This window comes from Protopterus annectens, chromosome 6.part1 (assembly GCF_019279795.1).
Source record: "Protopterus annectens isolate FY-2018-M chromosome 6.part1, PAN1.0, whole genome shotgun sequence".
Taxonomy (NCBI): Eukaryota; Metazoa; Chordata; order Ceratodontiformes; family Protopteridae; genus Protopterus; species Protopterus annectens.
The window spans coordinates 176,778,303-176,803,812 of record NC_056738.1 but is presented as its reverse complement, the minus strand read 5'-3'; the positions used below and the strand labels follow the sequence as shown (position 1 = coordinate 176,803,812).

The 25,510-nt window shown below is 38.0% G+C and overlaps 1 protein-coding gene across 5 annotated transcripts in view; it reads left to right on the top strand.

The window, feature by feature from the left end:
* TMBIM1 (transmembrane BAX inhibitor motif containing 1) overlaps window positions 1-25,510 on the top strand; it is a 1,047,780-nt gene that overhangs the window by 598,958 nt on the left and 423,312 nt on the right. For all 5 annotated transcript variants that reach the window (XM_044075612.1, XM_044075609.1, XM_044075610.1 and 2 more), the window contains one exon: window positions 864-917. In XM_044075612.1, coding sequence (XP_043931547.1) covers window positions 864-917 — 54 coding nt within the window. The remainder of the gene's footprint in view (window positions 1-863; window positions 918-25,510) is intronic.

Sequence of the window (25,510 nt, the reverse complement as noted above, 5' to 3'; positions counted from 1 at the left end):
GGTGTTGGTGTACCCCATACAGACTTCAGAGGACTTGTCCATAAGTGGATAGCAAATGCTGAAGATGTGATGAAAAAGTGAGCAGTAATTGGGAACATGTAAGAGTTGGAAGTTTAAAAATTCCCCATAGAGTAGTTTCAAAAGGTGGGGGACAAATAACTATGGAAATGATCCTGTTGTGCATTGTTTGTGTGTCTTTTTATCTGACAGTTGGCACAGAGAGGATAAGGTTGTGAACTGCAGTTCCTATGGTTTATGGTTTAATTCCTTCAAACTTTATTTGCCTGCTGTATGACCATGACCAAGTCAATTAACCAGATAGTGCTTTGGGGTAACCCGGAATTTGGGTTAGGCTTCTCAGTGGTCCCCTGGACTGTAAACCTAGAAACTGTCTATTTATACAAGATTGGAATTGTCTAGGTATACTTGCTTTTCAATGACATTGGGTATCAAAAAGCAATTACTAGAAAATGGAAATCAAAATCTATACCAGATGGAACAGAAGTTTTAAATATTGTAAAAAAAGTAAACTAACCAGAGATGGGATCTTTTGAAAAAGATAAAAGGCAGATTTCATAGAATTGCATGGAATTTGTGGGAATAAAACATGCAGAATAATCTTCAGGATGAAGAATGAGGTTTAATGAAATGCAGGGGTTGAGGAATTTGTGTGAAGTTGAAGCTAATGATTTTTCTTTTTAAAGAAAACACACTACACGATGGTAATAATGGAAACTGTTACTAAAGTTTTTCTTTTCTATTAATGTGTGTAAAACCATGTTCCATTTTAAAATGTCCTTGCCTTGTAAATATTGCTGATGTGTAAAATCCATGTCTAATGCCTGCTCTTTTTCTTCCTGCAGCTCCCCAGTGCAGACATTTGTTTCCAGGACTCCTGCTATGTATTATGTCTCCTAGTAAGTACTGCCACTTTGTCTGAATGTGTCATGCCGCGATGGTTAACTGTTTACATACTGAAAGCAAGAGAATCCTTACCTGGGTGGGTAGATATGGCAACATGAATGATTTTGTTTGTATGTACCAAAGATCCAGCTACCATCTTCCAGCACTGGTGATACATTAGATCTACTTTTGGGTGGATAACCTTTTTTAAACAATTGCATTTTTATTAACAATTTTCCTCCAGTGAAATACAATAATGCAAATCCTTCAAACATCTAAAGTAAAGCATAGTGTAATATGGTACAGAATTGTGTGCAGACACATTCATCAGTAGTGGGAGCTGGGAATCCCCTCTCTAGGTAAGAGCCCTATTGTTCATTCATTCCTCACCAGAGGAGTTGATTCATTTGTTCTATGGCGAGATTTGGGTGGTAAGGAGTGGACCAGCTTGCTGGTATTGTGGGGTGAAAGAGACATCCTGTATCCACAGTACAATAACAAAAACAGAACACACACACACACACACACACACACACACACACTAGCACAAAAGGATCATTTCCATAGTTACTGTTTGTCTTACATAATTTCTTTCAAACTATTCGGTGGGGAAGTGGAGCCACCTGCATCCTGGGGAGTGGCTCTTTTGAGCTGTGCTATATGCTGCCTCAACCAGGAAATCTGAATTCCCCTTGGCTTACTGTATGACTTGCAGCTTGGGCTGCATGGGGTGGAACACTCAATGCTTCCACTAGGTGTCATGCATGTGGTGAGTCACAGCTGCCTGCCTCCCCTGGGTGAGTGAGCTGGCAACAGCCACTCATGCCTGTAAAAGGTCTGATAACCACATGCCTCACAAGAAGTTCACTGAGACAGCAATCGCATTGTGGCAAAAGCTTTATTGTTCCAGAATAATATTGATAGCTACTGAAATTCTAAAGCAAATCTAAACATGGCAAACTACAAGATAAGTGTAAATACATGAAACAAAGTACTAGCCAGGTTAGGTGGTACCATTTAGAATATTCATTCCAATCACAATTCATATTCTTAAACTGACAGTAACATCATGCAGTTATCTAGTGGTGGCTTAAACTGTTACATTTTAGAATATTCTGAAAGTCTGAGCAAGTTTCTCATGATCTCAAATGTAATTTTCCTTTATATAAACAACTCTTTATTCATTACAGAGCTTATAATAAAAGCAAGGATAAAACAGTGGCAGACTAGGACTTCCAAGATGGCTGCATGTTGAATAACTGCTTAACTCTAGCTCTCTACTGTGAAAACAGAAACTCAACAGAGAAGGGTGGTAGACTTTTGTGTTTATGGGTAAATTTCAGTAACCGGTCAGTAAATGTACTGCCTGGATTTCAGAAAAAAAATACATAGCACCTGGAAAAATCTGCTACAAAAAGTGAGGAAGAAACACTGACTAGGGAAAGTTCTGCATCTGTTAAGCAAAAAAGCAATGCAACCTCCAGACATGACTTCCAGTAACCTATAGGAAGATACAAGACAACTGCACACAGACCTGCTTAAAATAAACAACACACTGATAAGAGTATATCCACATAAACAACAAAAGGCTGGAAGAAAGGAAGAAGATTTAAACAGTTATTCAGATGAGGTGATAAAGCTGCAAAAATCAGAGGTTGAAATGAAGAAAAGGCTGGCTGAATGAGACTGTTCGGAAATATATGTTTAAAAAAATAATAGAATTAGAGGACAGAGCACGTAGGACAAACCTGAGATTTTCAGCTATACCAGAAAAGCTGGAAGGAACAGACTGTATTAATTTTATGAAAGCACAGATAATCAGCTGGACAGGTATTCCACAGCAAGAGTTACTAGTTGAAATGGCACATTGTGTGTATGCTCTAAACCTGGCTATGAGAAAGCAACATAGCAAAGATGCAACCCAACCAGTAGGAGTTGATTCTGACAAAACTGTGGCAGGACAAAATACTAATAGTGGGAGATAGAAGAGTATTTGTAAAAATGATTACTCACTGTACACTGTACACCAGGCAGAAGAGGGTTAAATTTATTCCACAAGTCAGGGAATGTTGAGATGCAGGCATGAAATTTAAACTGCTGTACACAGCTGTCTTCAGTGTATTCTTCCCTGAAGGGACAAAATAGTTTTTTGGTGTAGTACATGCTAAGGTGGAAATACAAAAGTTTTTACATCAAAAACTGAGCTGTGAAACAGAAGGCGATTCTGCTTCTTTTTCTTCTGGAAATAAAGGCCATAGAGAGATTGTACATTTGAGACTTTTTCCACTGTTTAACAGGAAATGTTGGAGAGAGAGAAGGAAGCCCAAGAGTTGACTGGAAGAATTGAGAGTATGTTGGTAATGAAGCAGGGATGTGATTTGGGAGATCGACATGAGCAGTAATAAAATCAGTAACCTAATGTGGGATTGCAATGCAGTAATTTTATTTGTGAAATATGGCAGAACAAGAAAATCTGGAAATATTGGACTTTTTCAGAATTTGTTGCACTTGTGGGGGACTCTAAAGTGTATGCCCTGCTTCATGTCATTAATGTTCAGAAAAATGCTTTGGAGAGTTCCTGAGAGGAGAGAAAGTTAACTGTAAATAAAGAAAACATTATTTCTTAATAGTACCATTTTTGTGGTTTATGGTTTTCTTTGCATGCTATAAAGTAAAGTTTTCTCAAATATTTTTAAATGTAATGGGGATTGTAAATAGGTGCTGCTGTTTTTTTTTCATTCTTTCTCCCTCCTGTCTCTAATGTTCAGTTTTAAGAAATGTAGGCAATGCGGTGTAAATAAACAAAAAAAAAATGGTTGAAAGAGCATGACAAAAGAAAAATTAATGTGCTTTTTCTCATCTTGCATGAGGGAATGACTGGATTAAGGTCCTTGGATTGATTTAGTAACAAGTTTTAACAGAAAGCAAATGCATTGAAAAGAATATTGCATATTATGGGCTTTTTCCTAGCAAATGAATGTGTGCTTAGTAACAATTCTGTTTCTTGGCCCTTGGGTCTCCATGGAAACAGTCTTATAAAGAGAAATAGATTATCTGGTTCTCAGGCCTCCATGAAGACAGTCTGATAGAAATTGGTTATAATCTTGTGGCTAGTGACTGGCTGGGGGAAAAAAGGGAAACTGGCTAGAAGATAATGTTCTCTGAAAGCATTCAGGGGTTTTCCTAGATGGGAGAGTGATAAAGATAAGACAAAACCAATATTCCACCACAAAACAGACCAGGAATCAGCACCTCCAAACAAAAATGTTTTATTAGCACACCAGATTAATTCTCTTAGTGCCTCAGCTAAAAAAAATAGCTGAACTCTGTAAAGGCTATTTTTTTAGCCGAGGGTGTAAGAGAACTAATCTGGTGTGCTAATAAAGCAGTTTTGTTTGGAGGTGTTGATTCCTGGACTATTTTGTGGTGGAATACTGCTTTTCTGTTTTTCTGTGGTTTTATAGAATAAGACAAAACCAGTTAGCACTTAGCACAGGCTGCACCATGCATCTTGGCATGTATAACCTTTCTTTTAGGTTGACTCATGTCTGTGGGTGTGGCTGTCAGATAGGGGTAATTTCTTCCTCTTAGGAGGGTACATTTGAATATATACACAGTTTTGTGTTAGTATTAAATTAATAGGCTTTAGGAGGGCATTGGGGCTGTTTGCTTTTTTGTTTGAGGGCTTTCAATAAAACAAAGTTTTGTAAGGTGGCACAGGCTCAAATGGATGTGACAAGAAACAACTATATAAAAGATCAATCTGCGAAACAGTGTATGCATGTAACACAAAAGCTGAAAGTAGACATTTAACAAAAAAGGTACTAACATAAAAGGGTGGAATAATAACTTTTTAGTACAGTGATGCTTTCTGTAATGTCTTTAAATGTCAATAGTCTCACAGATAACTACAAAAAAGAAAGAATAGTAAACTGTATTAAAAATGTAGAGTGTGAATAGTTATGTTACAGGAGACGCACGTGGAAAGATCTGAACATGCGACTCTGATAAATAAAGTTTTTTAGGATGGTTATTCAGCAGAATGTCTGGGACAAAGGCAAAGAGGAGTACTTGTATAACTGAAACAGGAGCTCCAATAGTGATAGAAGAGATTAAAAAAGAATAATGTAGATTTGTGCTAAGATGCTACTGGCAATGGAGGAGGATTACACTGGCATGTATTTATATATCATTTAAAATTGTTGTAATGGAGTCTAAGAAAATTCTGGGAGAAGTAATCTGTTTTCAGCAAGGAATATTACTTATAGGTGGGGACTGAAATTGAATTTGCAGCAGTGAAGAGGTGTCTGGGGGGCCCATAAGAGAAACGTATAACACAGGAAGGTAGATATTTGAAGAAATTTATGAAAATATTTGGCATGGAAGATGTGAATTCAGTAATAGGAGTTTGGAGAGAATTTGTGTTATTCACCAGATATAAAAACTGGTCTATGCTAGACAGAATTTACACTTTTCAGGAACATGTACATTTAACTGAAGGTCTTGCTATGCACCTAGTAACTATTTCAGATCATGAGCCAATAATAACTAAAATAAAATCACAGGGTAGTAAAAATGAGATGCTGTGCTTTTCCACCTATCTGTTGAAAAGAGAGGAGTTTAAGGAATGGGTAGCGGACATAATTCAGGAGCTATTCCAGAGGATAGAAATTATTTCTAAAAATAAAGCTAGCGATTGGGATAAAATTCAGGTGGACCTTAAAAATAGGGTGGAAATAAAAGCAAGGGGAGCTATGGTTAAGAAGTAACGAGAGTTAGAGGACCTGACAAAAGTTAAAGTATTGCAGAATAGGGGGAATCAAACAGAACAAGAAAAGGATCAACTGCAGATTGCTAAGCAGAAAGCAAGGGATTACCTCGATAATGTACATGCATTTAGAAAGATTGCTGTTAAGCAACTGTTTGTTAATAACACTAGAGCACAGAAACTTCTAGCAGAATGACTCAGAGATAAAAAATAGAAAGGGCTGTCACCAAGCTTAGAGAGCCTATACCAAAGAAGGTAAGAAGAGATCCTGTACAGGTATCAGAAATATTTCAGAAATTCTTTGAAAGTCTGTATAAAGCAGAGAAATATGGAAATCAGGAAAAGATATAAATGGAAATGTTTGGAAGAATTAAATATGCCAAAGTTAGAAGTAGATGAGGCTCCATTACTAATGGTTAGGATAGGAGGAGATAAGATAAAAAAAATTGTGATATCTACAGGAATGTCCCCAGGAATAGATAGTATTCCTGTGGTGAAAAACTGATAAAGATCTGGAAGGTTTTGTTTAACAGTATTTTAAGAAAAGTACCAGCATTCTGAAGAAAGCATTGGTAGCTGTAATACCTAAAGCAGGTAAAGATCCATCAAATCCAGCTTCACACAGTACCATTTTAATACTAAACCATAAGTGTTCATGTCTATAATGGGTAAAAGAATGGCAAAAGTAATGTCAAAATTGATATGGATCATTGTGGTTTTGTGGATGGGAGGTAAACATTCGACAACATTAACAGAACATTGACAATCTAGAGGGAAGCAGAATGTAAGAAAATACCATTGGTGGTGGGTTGTGATGCAGAGAAAGCATTTGACAGAGTAAGCTGGGACTTTATAATCAGGGTAATAGAAGCATTTTAATTTCCTAAAAATATATATAAAGTTGATTAGGAGGATGTGTGAGGGATCTGAGGTGAAAATTAAAATGGGTGGGGTCATCTCTGATAATTTCTGCTTGAGCAGTGGAACCAGGTAGGGGTGTCTTCTTACTAGTTTATTTGCATTATATTTAGAACCATTGGCAAAGAAAACAAGGGACTCAAAAATTCAAGGTTATAATTGGTATGATAGGCTCTGGTTGCAGATATTTTGTATCTGACGAAACCAGAAAGAGACATTACAGTGTTGTGTGGGACATTTTGAGATGGTTTCATATCTTTTGGGGATACAAAATTAATAAAGCTAAAACAAATGCAATCGGGATAAATGATCTACTCGTATATGAATTGGTTCAGCAATGTCCATATTTATGGGGATATGATAAAATGAAGTATTTAGGAGTATGGATTAAAAATTATTCTGGTGTGGCAGCTAAGGATATGTGGGAGGAGGCTAAACAAAGGATAATATAAAAACTTGGAAAATGGAAGTTTTGTTATATGGCTATGGATAATAAGATACAAGCAATTAAAATGTTTTTATTTCCATTAGTTTTATACACCGGTCAGGCATATTTTTATCAACCAGAGCAGAAGTTGTGGATAGCAATTGAGAGAGTTGAAAGACTTTATCTGGGAAAGGGAGATGGCAAGATTCCAATGGGATTAGCTGATTCTTCCAGTAGAACAGGGCAGGTTGGGATTACCCAATTTGAAGGGGTATTTTTGAGCTACACAGTTAAACTCCTATACATAGCACAAGCAGAAAACTATAATTCAAAGTGGAAAGGGATGATGTAATGGGAGGAAGCTCAACAAACAGGAGAGATTGGGAATGTCCTTCAAGGATGCATCTGCAGTCCTAACAAATGGGTTGTCCTGCCTCAGGCAGCCCTTCGGTCGGCCGGATTCCAAAGTCTGGGTCTGGCCTCGGCTGATGTCGCACTTCACCCGACGTCATAGCTGCTGTCAATTGGGTATAAAGGCATCAGCCGACGCCATTTTCCTCGGTCTTTCTTGCCGCGCGGTGCCCGAAGCAGAAGCTGTTCGCAAGTGCCGGTCCGTCAGATCCAGAGATTTCTACTACCGAAGACTTCTAAAAAGCTAAGTACCCTGTTGGGGACTCTTTCTTGCCTCAGCCGGTCAGAAAAAGTAAATTGTTTAACTTGTGGGAAACAAATACCTCATAAGGATTTCCACTCTTACTGCCTTCCTTGCTTAGGCCCAGACCACGACGTAGCAGCTTGTCCAGCCTGTGCTTCCTTCAACCGACGGACACTTAGACGTCGGTCGGAGTTTGCTGAGGAGTTTTTTGGTCCCGCTTTTGCTTACAAAATGCCGTCGGAGACTCCAACTTCACAATTAGCTAAAAAGTGTAAGGAAAAGGACCGACACTAGAGAAAGGAGATTCTGCCAATAGGGATGACTGCAATTAGGGATATAAACAAACAGGCAAGAAGGGGCTAGAATTTATTGGAGAAAACTGACAAAAAAACAAGGTTGACACCAAGAATTTATTTGGACTGCAGGTTAGAAATTCCTTTCCCTATCAAGGATTGATATCAAAGTATAGGCAAAGAGAGAAGAAAATTGGGGGATCTTAAACAAAAGACCAGCACTGGTAGAGTTTAGTAGACTCTAGAACAGAAGCTGCCATTAAAAAGGGAATAATTAGTAAACCATATAAAATATTGCAAGATTATAAGAATCAGTCAGAGAAGGTCGGAAAGGATTGAGAAGAGAGATTGGATAAGCGATTCTCAAAGAAACAATGGGAGGATATATGTAAGTCTCCCAAATATGCAACAAAATCTAGAAACTATAGGATTTTTGCCTGGAAATGTTTACATAGATATTTTTATACCCCAAGTAGACTCCAGAGAATTTTTCCTCAAGTAGACAGCAAATATTGGAGGTATGACTGGGAAGAAAGAGGTAATTGGGAAAATATTGGGAGTGTGGTGAGTTGGAGGAGTTTAAGGATTCCCTGCTGTTTTCACAATTGGAGATGCTGGGTGGGCAGTGTGTGTGATGAGGGAGATGATTTTTCCTGAGCTGTGATACAGAATCAGAATTGCCTAGACATTGTAAGGCCTTGCTGTGTTGAATTATGGTGGCTGCCAAAAAAGCAAGTATTAGAAAATCAAAATTTAAACCAGCTGTACTTGAAGTAGTGACTATAGTAACAGAGATAAAACAACTGAAATTGAGATCTTTAGAAAAGGTTGGCAGCAAACGACATAGGAAAAATGGAAATTCTGGGAACCATAGATACATACATGGGGGGAACGAGGTGTAAAAGAAGGCAGGGCTTAAATGACCCATGTAATGTTTGACTGAAAATGACGGGTAGATTGTAAGTGATATATAATGTTTGCATGTGGGAGTGTGTCAGTACGGTTTGTGATGTAAAATGCTTGCAGCTAAGATTGTGTTGGTGTGGTTTGTTTTCATTTATATAAATGTATAATTGCCTATGTTGTAAGTGAAGGTTTAAAAAAGATGTTTCTTGTTTTAGAAAGAAGCAGAAACTGAATAATTTATGTAGTGTTTCTTAGGTTATATGATATGTAGCAAGCAATACATGTATAATATTTGTAAACATGAGCTTAATACAGGTTGATTATTTTTATATAAATGTAAATTTGCCTATTTCCCAAGTGGTAATTCAATAAAGTTTTTAAAAAAAAAAACTACATTGGCAGACTGTTTCTAATTGCTTCTCCTAAGCAGGCAATGTCCCATAGTATGTTTTTGTTTATAACAAAGCAAATATGTGATCTTTTATCTAGTCCTGCAAAATGCAGCTGTAGTATAAGGTTTTACAAAACACAAATTCTCTGTGACCTAACTTGCTCAGTAATTCTTATTCTATTTTCGGAAGCAGTTTTCTTGGAAATGATGTCCGAGTTAATTTGACTAGAAAAGTCCATTCTGACAGTTACAATTGTAGGGTTTCTATATGTGTCAACCCCATCCTCTCATGCCAGCTCCTAGAGACACCTCAAATGCTATTTGAACTTCAGTTCGCCTGTGACATAGTTAGGGTTTTATCCTTCTACAGCATGGAGCTGGTGTCGCATGTAGCATTGTTTGAGCATGGATATGGAAATATTTTGGCAAATAACCTTGGTCTCTCCAAAACAGTTTTTTAAGAGGAGGAGCCAAGTGCAAACTAGGTAATATAGAGACATTTGTTTCCTGTAGTGTTAAGACTTGGTCATTATATGAACATTATTGTCTTAGTCTTTCAGTCCTGTGGTCCCAAGTAGAAATTTACAAGAAAAGGTTCTAGAGAACAGTGCTTACAGTACAGCATACAGCGCACATTCCGTGGAGTTAAATTCAGCAATTTTGACAGACTTAACTTAGTAATAAGTCTGGGAAGTAGGAAGAGCTAGAGTACCCAGAAAGAAGCCATTCAGACATGGTGTGAATGTGTTGACCGCATACCAGCAGTGATGTAAGATCAGTATTGAACCAGAGATTCTGGAGTTGTGAGGAATCATATCCATTGAGACATTAATAGAGACAAGACAGGAAGTGGTTCCCATTTTAAAAAAAATTTTAAAATGGTGCATTTTCGAGTAGTAAAACCTGTTTAGAAAAGAAGGCATACATGGATGTAAGTTTCCTATAATGTATTTCAGCCAAAATAACACTGTATCATTCATTGTACTTCAAGTAAAATGACACATTAGCTTGAAATTTTTTTGTTATATGCATATACTTCATTCACAATTGCTGTTTGTTCAGTTGATATTCTGTTTGTAGTGCATCTTCTCAAAAATAAAAACTCAGAACAGTAATAAAACAGTAAATATGCAAAACAATAAAAGTATACACCACAAACCTATAAGAGACTTAGATTAGTGTGTAAAATGTCATTGTTCCTTCATAAGCTTGCCACAACAAGAATGTTTTCAGTTGTAAATGGAAGGCCAGATATGTGGGGCAGTCCATTAACCAGCCACTGGGGCAGAAAGTTCCAAAAGGCTGAGATAGGCAACAAAGGTTTAGAGGTCAAACAAATCCTTGGACCCTCTAACAGGAGGAGGACCCTATTGGTGGAAATGTCTTACCAGGTCTTTCAGATAGGTACGGAGCATGGTAGGGTGTAACTGATGTAGATCATGGTGGATTTAAACCTTTGTCTTGAAGGTGATTAAAAATCTGACTGGCAGACAGTGTAGTGATATCAGAATAGGCATTATGGATAATTGAAGAGCCTGTGTCAGTAACCAGCTTGGGAGCCCTGAGTACCAAGTATTTTAGCAATTAAGTTATTCTGTTAATATATTTATTCATTTGATTACTGGGAAAGGCCAACTTGGTAGGTGCCCTTTTTTAGTGGAACCTGGGGAAAAAAACATTTTAAGAACAATAAGTTTACAATATTCAAAAATAATACAAAGACATCTCCAGCTTAAATAAAGAATCGATACAACTTATGACGATGATTTAATATTTAGGAAGATTTTAGCCAGTTAAGAGAAATTAAAGCTAAGATAGTGTAATACAGACAGGAACTGCAATATGAAGTGGATGAAAGAGTTATGACAAATTTAAATAGAGAATCAAGGGGGAGACGTATGTTGCTGTACGGAAGTGTAAGGTATGAGTTATGTGCTTTTTCATATTTTTAATATTGGAAGGTCTGCTTATCCAGTGTGTGTTTACATGGGACGAAATGGTCAACATACTCCCTCAATATTTGTCGAAGATGGCCTGCACCTTCCACTCCTTGGTTTTACATACTGACTAAAACTTTTGCTTCTCCTGTAATGCCTTTTTTTCAGAAAGATTTCAATTGATGAATGCCCCAGGGTAGTACATTCCTGTCCAGGTATTAGAAAAGTAGCATTGCTGAATGCCAGAAACTAAAATAGCAGTATTTGAACTTCAGGTATTTACTGAGAAAGGCATCAACATTTGTATAGTTGCAGAAATTTGTTTCCATTGCACCAAATAGCACTCCTCATATTCCAGGGCATATAAAATTGAAAATGCACACTGAATCAAACTCACAGACACAACCCTTCCTGGACTTTAGCACAGCTATGGAATAGGTAATGCAAGCTCCAACCAGAGGATCAAGCACACTGGATCTGATATTCACTCAACAAAATGAGAGAGGATTGCCAGCTGGCTCAGACAATACTCAAGAAGTCAGGATCAGTGAGACCATCTCCACCAAGAGAGAGGTTACCAGCATAGTATCCCAGAACTCTGTGCTGAGTCTTCTCCTGTTTAGCATCTACTTTTTGGAAGTCAAGGCTAACATTGAATGATTCTGACTCCCCAAGCTCACAGATGACTGTAAATTGGGAGCTGTTATAGATTCCCCTCAAGACACCAACATCTTGCAAGAGGGTTTAACACAAATAACTGGTGCCAAAGCCATGGCCTAAAACTCATTGCTAAAAATATACATTATAATATCCTTTGGGAAACTATCAACCCAAGTTAATTGCTTCATCAATAAAACACCCCCAAGAGTCGACCCAGTAGTAAGGGATCTGAGAGCATATGTAAACAGCAATCTGGCCTTTGATCAACACATAGCTAAGAAAATCATTCTGTGATACCCCACTTATAGTTAAGGGTATGGCATCCAGGTGCAAGGAAGTTAATAATACCACTGTACGCATCCCTGTATAAGATGCATCATTGAATGCATTGCCCCCATTGACATGTATCTAACCAAATGGTTGCAACATCCACAAAGATTTCTTACCAGGAGAATTCAGGACATGAATGCCCTGTCCTACACTGATTGCTTAAAGGCTATATATATATATTCCATATCCTAAAGGCTGCTGAGAGGTGATATTTGCCTGGCTTACAATGTTTCCTCAGACCCAGCCCAGATGGATTTGTTGCATGTGTGCGAAACAAACTGCACCAGAAACACTAGATCCAGGGATGTGAACTTTACTTGTGACATAAACAGAATGTGATGGAGGGACAGATATGTATCCCAAAAGAACCCCAGACTGCGGAATAGTCTCCCCATCCATGAAATAAAAAGAAACTTCATCCCTGACTCTATTCAAACAAAACTTGACAATTTTGATGGGAAGTCCTAAATTTATCCTTGATCTGGCCACTTGTCCCTTATGGACAGAGGCCGTCAATAAGAAAAGGTTTTATCCTAACTACCACCCTGTACCAACACTTAGTAACCCCCTTACTAACGTGTCCTCCATATAGATACCAATAATACTCAGGGACCCAAATGGTTTATGTTGGGCAGCTAGGCTTGTAAGGCCTCAGTGGTCATATGCTTTTTAACAACCAATGAAGTTATGCTCTCATGTTATTCCACCCATATTAGACCAGTCAAATATGACATCATCTCAGAATGTATCTCATTAAAAAGAGATTATGATCAAACATTACCCACGATCACACACCTTATCCACAAGAGTTGGTACTTCACTATGCACAAGATGGCAGGCTCAAGGCAGGAGGTAATTGGAGGGTGCATTGTTTGTGCCATCAAAATATCAGTCTTAGAAGAATTTTGTCATAATCAGTTTTCAGTAGTTTGTTCAGGATGCCCACAAGATATGCTTCCACTACATTGACAGCATTTCCATGAGATGGGTTAAAATGAAAGAGTTTGTTGTAATCAGTATAGTTGTGATCATGCATAATTTGCTGTGTTTATGATGACTCCCAGTTTGCTCGCATCTCCTGGCTGGGGTTGCACCTGAAAAGGGTTTTTGGAATAGTGTACCTACCTAGTTAATAAATGGCAGTAAGTAAATGCATAGGCAGTCCACTACAAGACCCCAATATAGACTGGGTGAATTCCACACGACAGAGCAAGTTCCTTAGAGGTATTCAAAAACATGTTTAGCCTTGTAACTCAAATTTGAGAAGCTGTGTATGTAGTGTAGGAGAGAATGGCCCATCTAATTGATACTGAGCCCATAAGAAATAGAGTAGAACACCATGATCCACAAAGCTAAAAGATGATGAGAAATCAATGAGATTCAGGATGGAACAAAATCTTCATGTTCTTATCAAGGGGTAATTTGTGATGGTGGTAAGGACTATTTCATTGCCAAGGTACCTTTTGAAACCAGCCTGAAAAGGGTCCAACAAATCATGAGTCAGCTGATTATCATGCTATGTACATATTTATTTATATTTGTTTACTGGGGTAGTGCACTGATCAGTATTAACCAATTTTAGGCTCATTCCGGGTAAAATACAAAACATTTCATAAAGAAAAAATACAGAAATGTAAGTAACGGAGTAGTTCATATTAATTACATAGAAAAAATGTGTATATACATTCTAGTGAAAAAGCACAGTGCAGTATACAATCAAGCAGACTGTAAAGTACAATATATACATTTGTTTCTAAGTAGATCAATCTTAAGTGAATCTTGAGAGAGGAGTCTCAGAAAGAAGCTAGGTTAAGTGATATGTCCTGTGTTGAAACAGGAGCATTTGGCTTAGATGAAGTGCTTTTCTAAGTTGCATTCTGAATTTGTAATAAGTGTTGATTCCCTTAATATCAATGAGAAGAGCTTGCCAAAGAGTAGGTGCCTGAGGGGAGAAAGCATATGCAGTGCTGTGGAGTTTGGTACTAGGCGTAATGAGAGGTGGCGTGGGTGGCTGAGAGGACAAAGCATGTGCAGTGCTGTGGAGTTTGGTTCTAGGGGTAATGAGAGGTGGCATGGGTGGCTGAGAGGACAAAGCAGGTGCAGTGCTGTGGAGTTTGGTTCTGGGGTAATGAGAGGTGGCATGGGTGGCTGAGAGGACAAAGCATGTGCAGTGCTGTGGAGTTTGGTTCTAGGGGTAATGAGAATTGGTGTGCCTTGTGAATAGTGTCTTGGGTTGTATGAGGAGGTTTTTTCTTTAAGTCTAGCTGCAAGGGGAGCAAATGTGTGGAGTAGTTTTGTACAGTTGGGATCCTAAAAGTAGGTTACAGCTTTGTTTTATGCACAGCCATTTGTCTGTTTCTAGGGTGATGCACTGATGCTCAGAGAAGGTGAGTTTGTAATGAATCAGCAGATGCTGTTGTAGATGGTCCAGAGTGTGGCAATGTTTTTCTTGAAGGCAGAGAAAAAAATTGGAAGCCCATATTCAAACTGAGATTAATAAAGCCATAGTCCTACGTATTTTAAGGTGGAGGTTCTCTCTATGGAATGGTTGTATAGGTCAAAGATAGAAAATAAACAGATGAATTTGTTTGTGATACTGAAATGATGTTTTTCATATATTTATTAGGATGGCACCTTTAAGGTTTGGCTAGTAGGTGTTGAAATTGTAATTTATTGAATGTATTTTAATCGATTAGCACTTTAAGGGGATGTAAAAAGGCTACTGAATTTTATGAAGTTATTCCTTAGAAGGCTGATGAAGCCGAGGTACCAGAATGTGATGTGAAATAAAGAAATTGTAGCCACAGTGGTGCTTCCAGTTTGGTTTATTTTCTAATTTAAGGAGAATTCCTGTATTGCTGGGTTCCCTTTGAGGGACTGTTGGTGTGTTTTTTTCAGTATGTCGTTAGAAGGAGCATCAGCTATCCCAGGTGTGTTCAAAACCCAGATGGAAGTTGGCAAACTGAGGTGCAAGGAGATGTGGAGAGAGAGTGATGACAAAATGTTAAATAATGATCCTTGGTCCATGGGGATGGAAAGTTGTACCGATGAGAGGTATGAGCAACTTAAAAAAATCTTAAAAGGAAGTTTTGTTATACTATGACATCAAACTGCTGCAAAAGTATGTAGATCTGAATATCATTCCAAGAGGGCTTGGTGTAGACCGGCTGCCAGCTTATGATTCTTCGTAAGAATTTGCTGGAGGAGTGGAAAGCAGTTTTGTTAACTTGCACTATGAACTGGCTTAAAATACTGATGAAGGAGAACACTCGTGCGCAGGAGAAGGCACGTAATACTATAGTGCAATTACAGGAGGTGTTGATTTCAGAAACATCTGAAATGAACTTCTTCAGTAAACTTAATGAGATAAAAATGTGTGTAGCCAAAGTGGAGGTGGAAATCATTGATAGAAGAAAACGCTGAGTCGGGATATCAATGATTATAACACTGGTGTTATTTTTTTTTGGCAACATAATGAAAAAAGAGGGCAGTTCTTTCAAGCCGGGAGAAGGAGCAGGAGCCATTCAGGTCCATCTTCCCGCGATACTTCAGTATCTTCAGGCGAGCAGATTTCAAACGCACGTAAGAGCATTTCCTTTGAGCATGTAAGCAAAACTTGTTGGCGGTATAGCTCAAATGTAAGGTATGGAAGAGTCGGAAAACCAGAATTGGGGGGAAAGGCAGAGGAAGGAGATTCCAGGGAAAGGGAAAAAGGAACTGAAGTGTCCTAATGGACACACAGAGGTATGTACTTTTTATAAAACGTCGAGTTCCCTCCCTGGTGACTTATTTGGATAATTTGAAGCAGTTTCCAAAAAGAACAAGACGGTACAATGGACTTGAATGATTTAAATGTGAATGTAAATTTGTTTCCGTTGCTCAATGGAGGTGCCTCATATGTTAATAATGCAATACAGTTAGGGGTTTATGAAAATGATGTGTATGATGTCAGTGAGAATGTTGAAAATTAAAGTGTACTAAATACTGTAAATTTATCTGATTTCATTATGAAGGAGACAGCTAAAAGTGTGTTACTAAAAGGCACAAAGTTTGTTCCTACTTGTATTCCGTCGCTGGTGGATCTTTTTGATGAAGCCAAGCATTTTTGTAGGAAGTTATATTTGAGGGTATTTTTTAGTTCTAAAAACAATTGCCTGTAAAGGATAATGAACAGCTAGTGCCAGAAGATGACATGGACAATTGATTGCTTAACCTGTTTATGAGAATCCGTTTATTGACATGGATGATGTAAATGAAGATGTCAATGTGTGTGTTTCCCAAAGTTGTTTTTCTACTGGATATGGGAAATTGGAAGTACCAAAGGTGCCTGTCTATAGTTCATTTGTGCCACCGAAAAATTCTAGTGCTATTTGTATATTTGAGAATGCATTACGTAAACAAATTGAAGAAATGTATGGTCAGTGTGCAAAAGATGCCAAAATGTGTAATTTGTGTAAGGAACAGTGGTTAACACTCAATTACGTAGTGTTGCTCACAAGTATGTTTTCACGCAAGCAGACAAGGGAGGGAATTGGGTCATTTTAAATAAAAAAGACTATAATGACATGGTTTTGGAGCTATCGTGTGATAAGAATTATAAAAAATTACCATCCAATCCAGTAAAACAGTACAATGAGGGCTTGGTGGAACTACTTGAGAGAGGTAAAAGACTGGGTTTTTTTATATTGGGGATGTTAAAAATTGTACTTGAAGAATCCTAGGGATGCCAAGTTCTTTGCAATTCCCAGACTTCATAAGTCTTTGACTAAACCCCCAGGGAGACCGATCGTCTCAGAGGTAGGGGCCTATTTGCAGAACCTAGGCATCTTTTTGGATTCTCAATTAAAAGTATTACTTCCAAGAATCCAGTCACATGTTAAGAACACATCACATGTATTGGAGTGTATGAATTACATACAATGGAAATCTGAATATTATTTTGCATGTGTAGATGTTAAATCTTTGTATACTGATATCAGAATTGAAAAAGGTTTGGAAGCTGTTACAAAAATGATGGGAGAGAGACCTAGAACCTATATTTGTCAACTTTTGGAATATGCCTTAATGCATAACTATTTTGTATACGAAGGAAAAGTATTTTTACAGTTGGAAGAGACAGCGATGGTGGCAGCGTTTGCCCCCTCATATGCAATACTTTTCATGTCATATTTTGAAAATGTATATATTTATCCAACACAATTTATGAAGAACAGAAGAGTTGTATTTAAACGCTTTATAGATGATCTGGTTTTTGTACGCAAAGGGGAAACCTGAGTTTAAGTGTTTCATGAACACACAAAACCAAAATGCATTTGGGTTGGAATTCACATATAGAGTAAACAGGAAAAGCATTGCAATTCTTGGATGTTGAGTTTTATGTGGATGTTGAGGGAATTTTGTAATATAGACCTTTTCATAAGGTAACCGCAGCAGAACATTTTTTGGAGGCTAGTAGTGCACATCCCTTACATTTAATAAGGTCGTTACCTTATGGAGAATTCAGAAGAACTCTAAAGAACACCTCTGATGAGAAGGTGTTGGAGAAAGAGTTTGTTTTGGTGAAGAACAAATTGCTTAAGAGGGGGTATGGAGCGAATAATATACAGGCAGCTTTGAATAAAGTAAGGGGAAACACGAATAGGAAAGATAGGGTTAGCTTTCCCAAAAGGTTTGATGGAAATGTAGGAAAAAATAAAGGACAGTGGAAGTAGATCCAATATTTTTTGTGACAAAATCTTCTCCCCTGACGGTAAAAGTAAAGAAACTGGTGGATGATTTGTGGCCAGTCATTAGCAGGGATGAAATATTGGGAAAGTTGTTCCCAGGGACAGTAAATTTGTTTTATGGCCGCTTCAGTAATTTAAAAAAATATATTAAAATTAAGGACTGAAGACATAAGGGGAGGTAGGAAAGGAGTTTTCCCCTGTGGAGCATGCAAAATATGCAGTAAAATTAAAAATGTGGATGGTTGGAGAAAAAAATGGGAAAAGGTTTTGGATTAAGAATAAATTTAGATGTGATTCATGTGGTGTGGTCTACATTATTGGGCGTGGATGCACACCTAGGAGATGGTATGTGGGGCAAACTAAAAGAAAGGTAAAATTGAGAATATTGGAACATCTAGGTGATATAAGAAATAGAAGGATGGAGAGTCCAGTTGCTGAGCATTTTTGCATGGCCCATGGGGGAAATACTGACTGTTTTTTCTTTAGTGTATTGGCACAACCTTTTAGGGGGGAAATATGGGAGGAGAAGAATTTAAACGCAGATTGGTTAAGCTAGAAACAAAAATTATAATGAATTTAGGCTCCTTATATCCAAGGGGATTAAATTTAGAAATTAATTGGGATGTGTAGGGTCCATGTCCAAGAGTATAATGAATAACATTGTCTTTGCATTATCTACTTCATTAGAAAGGTAACATTTAGTTGAATGTATAGGAAAATAAGTTATGGGTATGAAATTCATGTGAGAATGCACCTGTTGAAATAAGGTATTGAATATAATGATAAAGAAACATTTATAAAAAAATTAAACATGTAGTAAGGGTCACTATAGATAGAAATTAAGTATGTTTGATTAAAGAATACATATATTTATGTAAAAATGCAAAATTAATTTGTTTGTGATACTGAAATAATGTTTTTCATGTATTTATTAGAATGGTACCTTTAAGGTTTGGGTAGTAGGTGTTGAAATTGTAATTTATTGAATGTATTTAATCAATTAGCACTTTAATCAAGGGGATATAAAAAGGCTACTGAATTTTATGAAGTTATTCCTTAGAAGGCTGATGGATCTGAGGTACCAAAATGTGATGTGAAATAAAGAAATTGTAGTCATAGCGGTGCTTCCAGTTTGGTTTATTTTCTAATTTGAGGAAAATTCATGTGTTCCTGGATTCCCTTTGGGGGGCTGTTGGTGTGTTTTTTCAGTAGGTCAAAGATAGTGTCAGGTACTTGGTGAATTTTCTGTGGAGTCCCAAAAAGCATCATTTTGGTCTTTGTGGGATTGAGAGGTAGATTATGGTTTATTAGCCATTGGTGAAGTTCATTAAATCTGACTAGAGTTGGTATTGAATGTTGGTGTGAGAGTGACCATGTCATCAGCATAAGAAAGATTTGAAGCTGAATCTGTAGTCATCACAGTTAATTGGCTGAAGGCTTTTTGGGGATAACATCACCAGGGACTCCTTCAAGCCACTGAAAACCTGTCATCAATTGAGGAGAGCACAACAAGCTCATTAGACTGAACCTTACAGCAAGAAAGAACTTATCTTGAGGAACAGTGGTGAAGACCAGAGTAATGGGGCCAAGCTCACTGGTCAGCTTAATAAATTGCTGGAATTCAGTTGATACAATTTCATCAATCATTGACAAGCAATTAAACAGCTGCACAAAAAGTTAGTATGTTATTAATGTGATAATTAGTGGGGGTGCCATTATCTCCAAAGGGGTTAATGATGCATTTCTTGGCATTCGGTTTAAGGCCATGCTTCTGGCATCCGTCATTAGTTTGGGTAAGACCTTCTTGGAGGATGTTCACATCACTAGGGGAATTTGACAGTACCCAGCTTGCAGTCATCTGCAGACTTTGTCAGCCACAAACCACTGGTCTTGGCTTGCACCTCAGAAAAGTATATCCCAAACAGTAGAGGCCCCAAGACCAATCCTTGGGGTGTGCCACTCATTATGGTTTTACTACTAGAGGTGGCTTCCCTCATTTTGACTGAGTGGGTTCTATCAGTGAGCCAGTTAGCTACACATCTGGTAACATACGGGATGATGCCTAGCTGGGAGAGTTTATCTATTATGCCCGAGTGGGGAATAGTGTTGAAGGCTTTAGCTAGGTCAAGGTAGGTGGTGTGCACTGTCCTTCCCCTCATCCATTGCCTTGGTGACTGTTTCAAAGAAGGCAACCAAGTTTAACAGGCATGATCTTCCTTTGACAAAACCAAACTGTGTGGGATCAAGTGTTTGGAGGTTACCAGTGTCCTTGTTAATAAGGTCCATGATAATGCATTCCATGGCCTTGCAGATCAAGCTAGTTAGGCTGATGGGCTTATAATTGCCTGGGTTGGTGAATGCTCCGTCTTTTATGTAGAGGGATGACCGTGGCTGTCCTCCATTCTGCTGGGACGAAGGTGGTGCACAGGCTTTGGTTGAATTGGGTGCCTAGTGGTGCTGAGAGCTCTTGCCTGAGTTCATGTAGGACACAGCCAGGGATGTTGTCTGGTGCCATGGAGGCTGTATTTTCTGCCTTTGAGAGGGAGCTAATGACCTGCTCCCTGGTGATGAGGGGAGGGGGGGGGCAGGTGCTGGGGATGTCCTGGTTAACTGATGTGGAGACAGGGGGGTGAAGTTTTCACTGAACTTGTCTACCAAGCAGGTTGGCTGTATATGTGGCATTTGTGTATGTGTTATTCTTGACCACCAATTCAGAGCAGATTTGGGAGTTACCTTTGCAATTGTGGATGTATGTAAAGAAGGCCTTAGGATTGTCCTTAGAGGATGTGGCCAATTTGGCCTCAGTTAGCCTTAGAGGATTTCACCAGTCACCTTATTTGCTTGTTCAGACAAAGGAGAGATTGCTTTCAGCTTGGCACCTGCTTCTTCTTGGTCCTGGACAGCATTCTTTTTCTTTTATTGTAGTCTGTTTATTGCTGCTGTCCACCAGACAGGTTTAATCTTCCTGGAGGAAGATGATTTGGTCCTGTCCGGTATTGCTGAGTCCATGCAGCTATATAGGTGCTCATATAGTTTTTTGGTGTAGGCTTAGACTTTAGTGCTTGTTCCAACTGAAGGGGATGGTGGCTGTGAAGCTGCTTATACCTGCTCTCAGGAGGTTGTAGTCAGCCTTGGAAAAGTTATTTTGTTCGACCCTAGTGGGGGGGGGGGGGTCAGGGAGATGGTAACTTTGAAAGTGATTGCTTTATGGTCAGATCTTACCAAGGAGGATGACACTGTAGGGATGCAACAGTGGCTACTCGTGTTGGTTAGTACCAGGTCCAGGATATAGTTCCCCTTCTTGTGGGGGTGTCGACCAGCTAATCCAATGCATTGGCACTGACAAAGTCGAGGAATCTTTGGGCGTTCATGTTTGAGTTAGAATAGGTCTTCCACTCTATGGTTGGGTAGTTGTCACCCAGGATCAGGGTAGAGGGTTGAATCTTGATGGATCCAAGTAAGTTCAGATAGATGGAGTAGGCCTTCTGAGTCATGGTTGGGGGTCTGTTGCTAGCTATGATTTGAATAGGTGTTTTGTCAATGGTTAACTGCACCTGGAGTGTCTCCTGTGTGTCATACTGTTTGACTAGCCTGGAGGTGTGTTTGTCTTTGATAAGTATTACAACTCCACTTCCTTTGGCTTTGTAGCCCTCCATTTGGGGTCTGAAAGTGTCTTGGGCTTGACACTATTAACCTTTCATCTTTTGGTTTAAGTTCACCCCTCCTTAACCATTCCTGCATTCGATCCCGATCAACATGAGGTTGTCCCAAGAATTTTCTATACCTGCAACTGTATTTATGCATTTTCCACATTTCGTGCCTTCTCATGTGATCATTCACCTTATATTCTTTCTTTTGTTTTTTAGCACATTCAGTTGCTACCTGATTTTTTATCCAGTTCTGGTTTGATTTCCATTCCTGCATGACGCCAATATGCTTCTGCTAAAATTAAGCAGGAAAATCATGTTAGATTTATTCTCCTCATGTTTTAAAACTTTCACTATGTTTGCATCTTATGAGGTCAGCAGATAAGTATGCAGTACTACGAGTGCAGATCTGTGCATGTAATAAATTTCAAGGAGGTCAGTACCTCCTCAGAACAGGGAATGTATATATATTTTTAACACCTTTATTGAATTACCACTTGTGATATAGGCACATTTATATTTCTATAAAAATATTCAAATGATCTTAACAAGGTAAAGTTAACAAACACTATGCTTCACATATATTGCTGTACATATCCTATAACCTAGGCAACATTAGGTAAATTATTCAAATCCTGCCCCATTTTTTTAAACAGGAAACATCTTTATTAATCCATCACTTACAACATAAGCAATTATACATTTATATAAATGAAAACAAACCACATAGACACAATCCTAGTTACAAGCATTTTGCATCACAAACCATACTGACAATACTCCCAGTTGCAAAGATTATACATCAGGTATAATTTACCCAATCGTTTTCAGTCAAACATTAGATAGCTCATTTAAGTCCTGTCTTCGTTTAAACCTCATTCCTCCCCTTTATGTATTGTTCCCACAATTCCCATTTTTCCTATGTAGTTTCCCTCCCATCTTTCTCTAAAGATCTTGATTCCAGTTGTTTTATCTCTGTTACTGTATTCCTATATAGTTGGTTTAGATTTTGATTTAAATTTTCTAGTAATTGCTTTTTTGACAGCCACCATAAGTAGAGACAGCAAGGCCTTACCATGTCTCGGCAATTCCGATTCTGCATCATAGATCAGAAAAATCATCTCCTTTGTCACACCAATCTGCCCACCCAACATCTCCGACATGCATCCCACAGGTGGGGAATATATAATCTTGGTGTACACTAATTTTTATAAAATCATTTGATAAGCATGAAGCATCCTTTTTGTTTTCCTGTCCAACCGATCCAATACCTTTTGGGGTCAGTCACTCACTCCAATACTGTAAGTTAGGACAAGAGGAGCAAATTAATATATAGCTTGGACTTTGTTCTAGATATCAGTGCTATTTTAAGTATTAATGTTAGTCTTCTAAAATATTCCTTAACCTGTTTTATTCACACTTGTTCATGTTTTATGAGGTTTTTTTGTAGATAGTTTTTTACTTGCCATCCAAAGTTTTAATCGTTTCTTGTTTAAAAAAAATCTTAAATTATCATATACGACTTGGCAATGTTACATTTATATAAATGAAAGTAAATAGCTACAGAATCTTAATTAAAAATATATATTCCAAACCATGCCAACACAACTGTAGCTGCAAACATTATACATCACTTTTAATATATCCAGCCACTGTTAGTCAGCCATTGCATAGCTCATTCAAAACCTGCCTTCTTTTAAACCTCATTCAAATGTATTGATCCCACATTCTTCCTTTGTAATTTGCTCCTACCCTATGCTAAATATCCCAGTTCCAGTTGTTTTATTTTTGTTACTATCTTTGCTACTTCTCATAAAGTTGGTTTAGACTTTGATTTCCATTTTCTAGTAAGTGCATTTTTAGCAGCCATCATAATTACTCAGCAAGACCTTATGTCTAAGCAGTTCCGATTCTGTAAAATAGCTCAAAAAAAAAAATGTCCTTTGTTACTACAATTTGCTCACCCAGCGTCTCTGACAGAGCAGTCTGCAAGGAATCTTTAAAGTCTGCCAACTCATTTCACTCCCAGAAAATATGTTCCAAGTTATCTCTTTCTTCCCCATCACACCTTCACCATTTGCTGTCTACCTGAGGAAAAATTCTTTGGAGTTTGTTTGGGTATAAAAATACATATGTAAACACTTCCAAGCAAAGATCCTAAATATTCTAGATTATGTTGCATATTTGGGAGACCAATTGTTTCTTTGTGAATTGCTTATCCAATCTCTCTTCCAAATCCTTCCTAACCTCCTCAGATTCTTATAGTTATCACTCAGTATTTTATATGCTGTACTAATTATTCCTTTCTTAATGGCAGATTCTGTTCTAGATTCTACTAGTGCTGGTCTTTCATTTAGGGCTCCCATATTTCTTTCTGTTTGCCTATACTCTATCAGTCTTTGATATGGAAGGCAATCTCTAGCTTGCAGTCCCAATAAGTTCTTGGCATCTTCCCATTCTGTTACCTTTCCCCCTCTAGTTGTTTGCTTGTCAATACCTTAGTTCCTTTGCCAATTTTCTGCAATGTATTCCCGCCTCCTCTTGCCTATTGTCTGTGTCCCTAACTGCAGTCATCCTTATCAGCAGAATCTCCTTTTGCTATTTCTGTGTTGGCTTGGTTCTTAGAAGATCTTTTGCTACTTTATAATATTCTGTATGATTATTGTTGTTGTTCTTAAAGGTCTGCATCCAAAATTCCAGTCTCTCCCTGTTATTTGAGCTTCCCCCTCTTTTTCATCATCATCTCTTTCCACTTTGAATTATAGTTTTTCATCTGTGCTATGTGTAGGAGCCTAAACTGTATTGCTCTGAAATACCCCTTCAACTCTGGTAATCCCAATCTACCCTGTTCTGTTGGAAGAATAAGTTTATCCCATTAGACTTTTGCCATCTTTCCCTCCCAGGTAAAATCCTTTAGCTTTTTATTATTTGCTGTCCACAACTTCTCCTCTAGTTGGTAAAAGTATGCCTTACCCTGTATATAAGACTGAAGGAGCTAAAATCATTTTAACAGCTTGTATCTTAATGTCAGTATCCATATAACCGATCTTCCATTTTCTCAGTTTTTGTATGATTTTTTGTTTACTGTTCTAATATATCATTAGCTGCCACACCGGTATCATTTTTAATCCATACTCCTAAATAGTTCATTTTATCATGCCTCATAAATATGGATATTGCTGAACCAATTTGTATGCGAGTACATAATTTACAGCTATTGCTTTATTTTATCTTCATTAATTTTGCATCCCAAAAAGGTTTGAAGCTCTCTCTGTGTCCCTTTCTGGTTTTGTCAGGTATAAAATGTCATCTGCAAATAGAGACACCTTTTCTTCACTACCATACCAATTATATCATTAAATATCTGGGTCCCTTATTTTCTTTACCAGTGGTTCTAAATATAATGCAAATAAAAGGGAGAGAGAGAGAGAGGACACCCCTGCCTGGTTCCTCTTCTCATGCAGAACTTGTCAGAGAGGATTCCACCCACTTTAATTTTCACCTCTGATCCCTCATATGTCCTCCTAATCAGCCTTCTAATTTTATCAGGGAATGCAAATGCTTCCATTGCCCTGCTCATAAAGTCCCAGCTTACTATGTCAAATGCTTTCTCTGTATCAAGACCCACCAATAGTAGTGGCATTTTCTTGCATTCTGCTTCCCTCTGGATCATCACTGTTCTGTTTATGCTGTCAAATGCTTACCTCCCCTCCACAAAACCACATTGATCCCTATATATCAATTTTAGTATTACTTTTGCCATTCTTTTAGTCATTATAGACATAAACACCTTTATAATCATGATTTATTATTGAAATGGGCCTGTATGAAGTTGGATCTGATGGATCTTTACCTTCTTTAGGTATTACGGCTGCTACTGTTTTCTTCCAGGATGTTGGTATTTTCCTCCTCCTCTTAAAATAGTGTTAAACAAAACCTTCCAGATCTT